Genomic DNA, 9,431 nt, shown 5'->3' on the forward strand with positions numbered 1-9,431 from the left:
CACCACCTGCCCCATGCTGCTTTCTAAGTATGGCGAAGACGGAACAGTCTGCTCCTCTCAGCTGTGCTCGGCTCCCGCAGGCACGCTACATGAATACCACGTGAAGTACAAAGAAAACTCATTTCTGAAAATTCCCTCTCCTTAACCGCATTTGTATAGTTTACTTCTTTGGTGGTTCGGTTAAATTTTACTAGGACCACAAGCAAGAGAGGGATCTGGGATGAAGAAGGGTTTTGTAGCACGCAGCCTATGCAGACAACAGCAAAGACAAGGTGCCCTGATAAAAAAAAAAACTCATGTGCAAGACTTGGAAACCTGGTCATCCAGATGGGGTTTTATGGCAACCCCGGAGCCAATAAACTATAATAAACGTCCATGGAAGTGGAGGGAATGAAATCAGACCAGATGGGAGGTAGCCAGTAAATGTGTGATTGCACGGAGGCCTGGTTTTGTTCCAAACAGAAGAAGTTGGGAGCAGACACACCGAGAGAGCAGGGTCGCAGGGCAGGGGCCCGACCGAGGCTGCAGCCCCGCTAGGTGTTGCGGAGACTAGGCTGGGACAGGGCAGGAACCTAGGACCAGCGACTAGAATGTCACAAGGCACATTCCTAGGGGCTCTCCTCCAGAAAAGTCCATGCCTAGCCTCTGCTCCATCCCCCTCACCACACCTGCTCTTCTCAGTCTGGTTCCCCTGGCCCACAGCTTCGGTGTTTGGAACCGTCCTTTTCCAAGGTAGGAATATGTCTGAAAATTCTGGGAAGGTTCCCTCAACGGACTCAACCACTAGTGTGGCGGTGATTTAATATCTTCAAAGATGGTGGTAGTTTCCACTTGATTTTTAAAAATAAAAACATCCCCAAACCCCAGCCTTTAGGTGTCTGTATTATATATCCTCATGAAATGACGATTCCACTTTCTAAGCTATATTTACAGTATAATTATGTTATTTTCCTTTTTCCTGTAGCCCTGTGGGTTCTTTCTTGGCTCCATATATCTGGGGCTTGATTAGAAATCCATGCTAAGCAACTTAAGGCTGGCTATTGGAAATCCATTGTGACTGACAGAACAAATGAAATCCCTTTATGTTTAGTCAGCAGAACCTGCATCCTGCTTGTGCCAGCGAAGGCCTCTGAGGTTCGGGGAACTTGAAAAATGCAGGGGCTTAGCTTACAGATACAATATCCAAATGGCTCCCCGTTGGCAGCAGGGGGTGGTCTGCATCCCAAATTTCTGGTGCAATCACGTCATTAGGATTAGCTGAGGGTATTTTCCCTGCAGCTTCTCTCTTCCTGCCTCAAGCAAAGCGATTACCATTTAACCACATGGCCAGAGGCACTGGCAATGTAAAAACTGAGCTATTACAACTTGGAAGGAAAGACAAAAAGTGGCAGTGAGTAAATCAGGAGGGTAGTGAGGTTCCCCACATGGCAGCCTGCAATCTACCCTCAGCCTGGAGGCTACACTATAAGATAAACAGCCCTGGCTGGACCAAGACAGCAGCCTGAGCACACACTGTAGCCTTCCCCTCCTACCCCAAATCCCCAGAAACGACGGCAAATGTACTTTTAACAAAATCCTCAAGCACGATGGAAACTAAGGAGCGCTCTTCATCTGCCAGAAACCCTGAGGAATCATAAAAAAGGAAAGGCAGATTTTTATTCTTCTTGAAAAAGGAAACCACAACTCAAAATGCACACAGAAGCAAGCTGCTACAAAAGGAAGAAAGAGATTCAGAGGTGCTTCAGTGAGAGGTGCTGGCCATTGGAACCGGAGGGGACCAGACGCTTGGGTCAGATATGCGGCCTAGAGACCCGTTGTCAGCCGGGAGGAATAGAAAGCCCAGGAGGCAAGCTTGTGAGCCAAAGCCAAGAGTAAGTCACAAAACTCAACCTTAAAAACTCACATGTGAGGAAAGTTACTACAGTAGACAAAATACCATTTCAGAATAAGTATAATAAACATCCTCAGAGAGGCGCAAGAAGATATCATATCATGACACAAGAGATGATAGGTTTCATCCCCAAAATAAACTCAACACATCACCCAAACACCATGATGGCTCTAGCTAAGGAATAAACGAGTGAGCTGGAAAACAGAGCTGCAGAACCTCCCCAGAACTGCACTATCCGATCGGGCAGCCATGGCCACGTGAGCCACTGAGCACTGGAAATGTTGACTGGTTTGGATCTGAGAAGGGCTGTAAGTGTAAATTTACTAGATTTACAGTAGATTTTGAACATTTAGTAAAAAAAAAAGAAAATAAGATATCTCATTAATATCTTTTAAAAATATCGATTTATATTTTGAAATGATATCTTGGATACAATGAGTGAAATGAAATACGTTATTGAAGTGGACTGTACCTGTTTCTTTTTACTTTTTAAATGTGGTTCCTAGAACATTTAGGACATCAGGCGTGGTTTGCATTACCTTTTGACTGGACAGCCCTCCTCTAGAACAGAGTGCAGAAGGGTGGTGAGAGTATGAAAACTTAGGAATATGGAAGACAGATCCAGAGAGAAAGAATAGAGGGAAAGAAACAGCCGCAATAGAGGAAAAACCTCCAGCAGTGAATCAACAATGAGGTGGTCTGATTGGAAAGAGCCAGAGATGGGGAGGGAGGCATTCTCACTGAAGCTAGAAACAAGATAAAGATGCCTGTTTTTTTTTTTTTTTCTTTCCTTCAGTCAACTTAATTACCTCTGTATTTGAGAAATACGATCCATGTATAAAGCAGCCAAAGAAATTGTTAAAAATTCCCTAAAGATCCAACAAAATTTACTCGCAATATTCCATCCCAGTGATATGAAAAGATGCCTGATTTGTTCCTCACCATTTAACACAGTCCTGAGGTTCTAGCCAATGCCACACCACAACCAGAAAGTACAGAAAGAGGCCTCTTCTACCTGGAGGTGAAATGACTGTATATATTCTCCCCGTCATTCCCCTTTCTGGCCTCCAGGTCCGGGCCAAAGAAGCCCGTATGGGCGCCTCCTCCTTCCCAAGCAGCCTGTAATGCTCCATGAGGAGCATGCGGGGAAAACCTGGCACCCAGCCGTCACTCCTGGAATAAACTTCCTGGAATAAACTGCGCAGCGGGGCTGTGAGCAGGGCGCTTACCGACGGATGGCGTTGGCGAACTCCGCGGCCAGCTCGCTGTCACTGCACGCCGTCCTCAGTTCAGCCAGAGACAGAGCTGGGGAGGCAGCGTCCGCAGACTCCTGAGGACGTAAACACAGCCGTGTGAGGTCTGCAGCCAAGCCGAGGGCGCCCGGAGGCAGACGCGGGAGCTCTCGGGCGGCGGCAGCTCCGCCCCTCAACATCCCCTCGACGTCCGCCGCCGTCTGCTGCCCCGCGCTCTGAGCACTCACAGGGAGCTGCGCACTGGGCTGAGCTCTCTACACACATGTTCTCTCTCTTTTTTTTTTTTTTTTGCGGTATGCGGGCCTCTCACTGTTGTGGCCTCTCCCGTTGTGGAGCACAGGCTCCGGACGCGCAGGCTCAGCGGCCATGGCTCACGGGCCCAGCCGCTCCGCGGCATGTGGGATCTTCCCGGACCGGGGCACGAACCCGTGTCCCCTGCATCGGCAGGCGGACTCTCAACCACTGCGCCACCAGGGAAGCCCCACACAGGTTCTCTTATCTGATCATCGTGACGATCCTCTGAGGCAGATACTGTCATTATCCCCTCTTTGCCAAGGAGAAAAACTAGGGCACAGGTAAGTTACACTGCCCCAGGTATTCAGCCGGGACACGGTGGAACCAGGATGCCAACTGATGCCAGGTCAGTTCCCTTCACCACTGGGTTAAGCCTCTGGTAGCTCATAAAAGTGGGAAACACATGTATCCTTGGGTTGTCCTTCCCTTCATCCCGCGTCCCTGGGGAGAGAACCAATCTCTCCTGAGTTGGGGGCTTTACTGCGTTCAGTGTAATCACCTAGAAGACCCAGGAGAGGAGGAGGACAACAGAAGCACACATTCACAGATGTGCCTTAGCGTCAGACAGGAGCTTTGACACCACCTAAACCAAATCCTCCCCTTTTACAGATGAGGAAACGTAAGAGCCGGAATGCCTGAATCCTAAATGGAGTTAGGACAATTGACAAAGCAACGCTCACACCCCTCCGAGCGCTCTGCCTTCTCTGCGTTTAGACAGAGGGCAGCTGCTGTGCTGTGTAATAAGCACAGGGGACGGTGGTCACCTGACAGTTTGCTCAGCAGACATTTACAGAGGGCTGACCACAGCTCAGGCTTGAGAATAAAAAGCCCGTGATCTGTTACGCTGAGACAGAATGTAAACAGAAGGCTGTATCGTGATGGAATGAGCGCTTCCGGGAAGTATGAACCTGGCGCTAGAAATCCAGACGACAGGGGGCGCTGGCACAGAAACGCCACCACACGGGGCTCCTCTGGAGGAGCCCACAGCACCTGAACTCCCCCCACCCCCCTGCTCCTCCAGCTCTGCTTTCCCTCCCTCCTCTCCGCCTGGCGACCTGCAGACCCGAGCCCCCATCCACCAGCCCTGGAGTCTCTCCAGAGTCCAACACCCTCTTCTAGTGTATAGAGCGACTCCCCTCGGGGTTAACATTTCATAAGACTCCTTAAGGACAAGGGACAGCTTTGTCTCATCCGGTGCCCTTCACTGAACACGTCTGGTAATCTCTGTTGCACACAGACAAGAAGTGAAAAAACCTACTGTCACTTGGGCAAGATATGGGACCCAGCTTGCTGGCTGGAGGGAAAGTTTTAAACCAAGCATGACACCCCCCCCTCCTCAGAAGCGAGTGTGGATGTTCTAGACCCCAATCTGGCCTGCCACCTGTTTTTATAAAAGGCCCACAGGGCAAGAATTGTTTTTGTTTTTAAAATCATGGAAAAAAAAATTCTAAGGAATATTTTGTGATGTATAGAAATCATATGAAATTCAAATTTCAGCGTCTATAAATAAAGTGTTAGAACACAGCCATGTGCCTTTGTGTCTGTATTGTCTCTACCTTCACAGTACCATTCCGCAACGGCAAAGTTACGTAGTTGCAGCAGAGTCCACATGACCCGAAAATCCTAAAATGTTAACAGTATACCAGCCTCTGCTCCAGACTGCTTGCCTCATCTACCAACAAGACCAAATGAATAGCCCAGAAGGGAGGTATTATTGATATAGTAAATGGATCTAACATTTTTTTTAAAATAAATTAATTTATTTTATTTTTGGCTGCGTTGGGTCTTCGTTGCTGCGCGTGGGCTTCCTCTAGTTGCGGTGAGTGGGGGCTACTCTTCGTTGCGGTGCGCGGGCTTCTCACTGCGGTGGCTTCTCTTGTTGTGGAGCACGGGCTCTAGGCGCGCGGGCTCAGGAGCTGTGGCTCACGGGCTCTAGAGCACAGGCTCAGTAGTTGTGCGCGGGCTTAGTTGCTCCGCAGCATGCGGGATCTTCCCGGACCAGGGCTCGAACCAGTGTCCCCTGCACTGGCAGGTGGATTCTTAACCACTGTGTCACCAGGGAAGCCCTGGATATAACTTTTGAAAGGCAAAATAATCAGTTTCCTCCAATTTCATTACCTGAACAACACAGAGCACTCTTATAAAAGCTCCTTACCCTAATGTACAAAATAAAAATAAATCATCTGGCCTTTACCATCAAAGAGATTTCTGTTCTTTGAAGCCATTCCACGAAACACAGAGCTTCCCCCAGTCGAAATAAATACTAAGAACCAGGGGGATGCACAGTCCCTGGGCCTCTGGAAAGAGTCTGAGTAGTCCGTTTGCACCACTCCCTAAGGGCGCACACACGAACGCTGGGGCTCTGTCTCTCAGGCTCTGTCCCAAAGTGACTGCTAACAAACTCAAAAGGCTGAGCAAAGATTCGGAAGCTGTTGGCACAGAACAGAGCCCCAGATCCTCCCGCGTGAAACAGCTCTGCAGAGGCTGCTGCTCACCACGATCAGACTCCCCAAGCACTGGGCACATGGTTTCAGGGTGCACCCACATGGTGACCTTTCCAAAGCTCAGACTGTGTCACCTCACCCCCTACAAAAAGCCCTCAGCGATTCCTCCCCATCCTCAGGACGGCACAGCCGGCTGGTCTCCTCAGCCAGTGTATGGATTCCTCCTCCCTCTAGGCTTTGCCCTTGCCATTCCATTGGCCTAGGGTGGACTTGCTGGTCTGCCCTGGCCCTCTTCCTCAGGCTAGCACCCACTCTCCACTGGCTCTCTCAGTTCAGGAAACCTGTCCCGAATCTCCAAATCTGGCTTGTGGCCTCCCCTTGTACCGGGCATTGATCCTTGCACCCAAGAACATTGTGTCCCTGCGTTGTGATCATCTATTTGCCCATTCCAGGGCAATCTAAACTCCTGGAACAGCCTCCAGCATCTTGCCTGGACCAAATCACATCCATCACGTGAACATCGGATGACTGAGAAGCAGCTGGGGCCTCAGGAAAGTGGCCCAGCTGGGTACCATGGCTATGGACTCCCTTGGTGCCCTTGCAGGTGAGAGGCGGGCAAAGGGTAGCTGTGGCCTCTGTGGAGCACGCGTCAGTTCTTAGCTGTTTAGCTGTTTCTTCGCTGCCACACGGTATCATCAAGGTGCCTTCTTCGCAGGTACACTACTCTCGTGAAGACATCACTGCATCTGGGCCGTGAGGGGCCACTCATTAGACCAGCAAGTCAGCGTAGGCCCACAAGTCCTGGGCCTGAGACAAAGTGGGGTCAGGAGAAGCTGGCGTTTGTTAGGAACAGAAAATCTGACGCACAGAAATTCCAGCACCCTGGGGCGAGGGATATCTTTCTTTAAAGTCTGGACTATTTTTTTCTCCAGTGCAGTGTTTGGAATCACTCTGAGATAGAGGCTGATGGAATGAGCTTGGATTCTAGAAAAAAAGACTTGTGCGCTAATGAAAGTGTGAGTTTGCAAGATGATATCATCGATAGCCCACTCTGTGTGATATCCTCGGGCTAATGCGGGGCTCACCTACCTCCTTCTCTGCCTCATAATGCTTCCGGCCCCCCACCTCTTGGAAGTCGAGGAGGAAACAGACGAGAGGAGGAGTGGCCGTCAGCCAAACTGGGGTTAAATCCCGATTCTGCCATTCACTAGCTGTTGAGACCCCCTCAGTTCTTTTAAACCTCATTATCCTCGCGTAAATGGGGATAACTCTTCTTTCCTGAGAGTCGTGAGACTTAAGGGAGATGATACATGCAATGATCGGGTACAGAGTGATCAACCAGCAATGGTCACTGTGTGACACGGGATAGAAGGAAGAAGAGGTGGAACCAGTATCAGACTCCTGGACCACTGCATAGATCGCTCCCTGGATCAGACCGTGATCTGTGAAAATGCTTCAACTGTATGGAACAGTTGAATTGTATGGAATTTTAACTGTCCGTAAAAGTGAGATGTTTTCAAAATGTGGATTTGGTTTCTTTGCCCGCAAAATGTCCCCTTCTTTCGAATTTCTAGAATGGCTTTCGGCTCCTATGCAAATAAGGAAGCTGAGGCAGCAGGGTAGTGGGCAGTGGCTGGCGGGACCTGGGCAGGTGGTGAGGCCCGAGCCCCAGGGTCCCTGTGCCCCTACCTTGCCGGCCTTGTCCTTGCCGCCGCTGCTGGTGGAGCTGAGGGACCGCGTGCGCTGCTCCTTCAGCTCCTCCACCTCGGACTTCAGGTGCTCGATGTGCACGAGGTAGGCCTGCTCCTGGGCCTCCCGCGTGCTCAGCTTCAGCTCCAGGGCCTTCTTCTCCTTCTCCAGGAGGTACAGCTGGGCCTTCAACTCCGCCATCTCCTCCTGCGGAGCACAGAGCGCACGAGGCGCCCACGGGGTGAGAGCAGGGCTGGGCGGGGGAAGGGGGTCTGTAGCTACCACCCACAGCCCGGAGGGAGGTATTACTGGGCAGCTGGGGAGAACATGACCCCGAGGAGACTAGACGGCCACCTTCACACATCTTAAAGGACGGACTCGTGCACCAAGCCATGCGCTTGTCACTAGGCACCAGAACTGCGATCAGTGGCAAGCAGACCTTGGCTCACTATAAGGAAAACCTCTCTAACAACTGGAACACCCCACGCCCACGTCCCCAGTGGTCTCATCAGCCACGACAGAAACCAGTGTTCTGGCAGGCAGAGGCTAGCCATCAAAGAGGTTGTAAAAGGGTCATTCATATAAGGCTGGGTCTGACTAGGTCCCTTCCAATTCCCATTTCCTTTTCCACTTTCCATAGCACCAATCCACATATTTAATCACCCCTGACGGCAGTCTGGGGCCCTGAGCTGTGCCAGGCCACTGGGAAGCGTGCAGAGCAATGATACTGCCCCCAGCTCTTCTCTACTTTAGGCCCCAAATGAAACGAAATTGAAACAGAGCCCTTCCCGGGTGACTACGCCTCAGGTAACTTCTTCAAGTATCTTAAAGAAGCCAAATCAGAGTTGGCTATGGAGAGAAAGAAGTGACTCCCAAATGGGACCGTGCTGTCCTGGGACCAGAGCCGGGCACCAGTGGTAATCACCAGCATTTACTGAGCATGTAACACTGTCTTAAATGTTTACACTAAGTCACTCACTTAATCCTCCCAACCTGAGGGAGGTATTATGAGTATTTCCATTCACGGAGGGGAAACTGAGGCATGAAGAGGGAAATCCACCAGCTCAGCCCACAATTACTGGGTAAACTGTGGAGACCCAGTTTAAACCCGGGACGTCTGGCTCAGAGCCCAGGTAACCACTAGCTATACTCCCCCTCCCCGCTTTCAAGGTGAGCCCACGCATGACTCTTGCTCCTCACCTCTGCTGGAGGGCAAGTCCAACACCCCGTGACCACCCGGTCAGTCTCCCCAGCTATCTCTGTCATCTTACTTCACAACACGGGGGCACTGCCTTGAAAGGGATTCACCAAGGTTACCCCCGAAGTGACCCTCCTCTGAGGTGACAAGCCACAGGCCTGCTGTGCTCTCCTGGGCAAGCCAGACCTGGGGAGTAGATGTTCTCACCGCCAACATGGGGAAACACCTAGAGGGTACCCAACGCGGCTAGCCATACTCAGGGCTGGGGGCGTTAGCCATGGAGAAGGCAATGTGCCAAGCTGAGCGACCACTGGAAAGAAGATGCCAGACCTTTCCTAACCGTGACATAGAACCAGGCTTAAAGGTGTCTCCATACACTGAACCTTCTCATCTTTTGCCATCAGAAGCCGGATTCTGAAGGTTCTGACAGCACTGCATCCTGAGCTAATGTGGACCGTCATACCCAGAACCACTGTACAAACAAGCTCGAAAGAAGGAAAGATGGATCCATGGGTGCCGGAAGCAGGCCCTCCACCCAAGAGGAAAGGCAAGGTGGCCACAGCACCGGCCTCCTGAGGCATCAGGCAGGCAGGGAGGCCCCAGCACCTATGCAAGGGCAGGGCAGACAGCCAGGACTGAGAGCCCCGCCCACCCCCACCCCC

The 9,431-nt window shown here is 51.1% G+C and overlaps 1 protein-coding gene across 2 annotated transcripts in view; it reads right to left on the minus strand.

Annotated features, from left to right (window-relative positions):
- The window catches only part of MCC (MCC regulator of Wnt signaling pathway), a 274,629-nt gene that overhangs the window by 15,974 nt on the left and 249,224 nt on the right, over positions 1–9,431 (minus strand). For both annotated transcript variants that reach the window (XM_024743383.1, XM_024743385.1), the window contains exons 14-15: positions 7,572–7,778; positions 3,121–3,221 (exon numbers count right to left, since the gene is read on the minus strand). In XM_024743383.1, coding sequence (XP_024599151.1) covers positions 3,121–3,221; positions 7,572–7,778 — 308 coding nt within the window. The remainder of the gene's footprint in view (positions 1–3,120; positions 3,222–7,571; positions 7,779–9,431) is intronic.

This window comes from Neophocaena asiaeorientalis, unplaced genomic scaffold, assembly GCF_003031525.2.
Source record: "Neophocaena asiaeorientalis asiaeorientalis breed wild unplaced genomic scaffold, Neophocaena_asiaeorientalis_V1.1 scaffold26, whole genome shotgun sequence".
Taxonomy (NCBI): domain Eukaryota; kingdom Metazoa; phylum Chordata; class Mammalia; order Artiodactyla; family Phocoenidae; genus Neophocaena; species Neophocaena asiaeorientalis.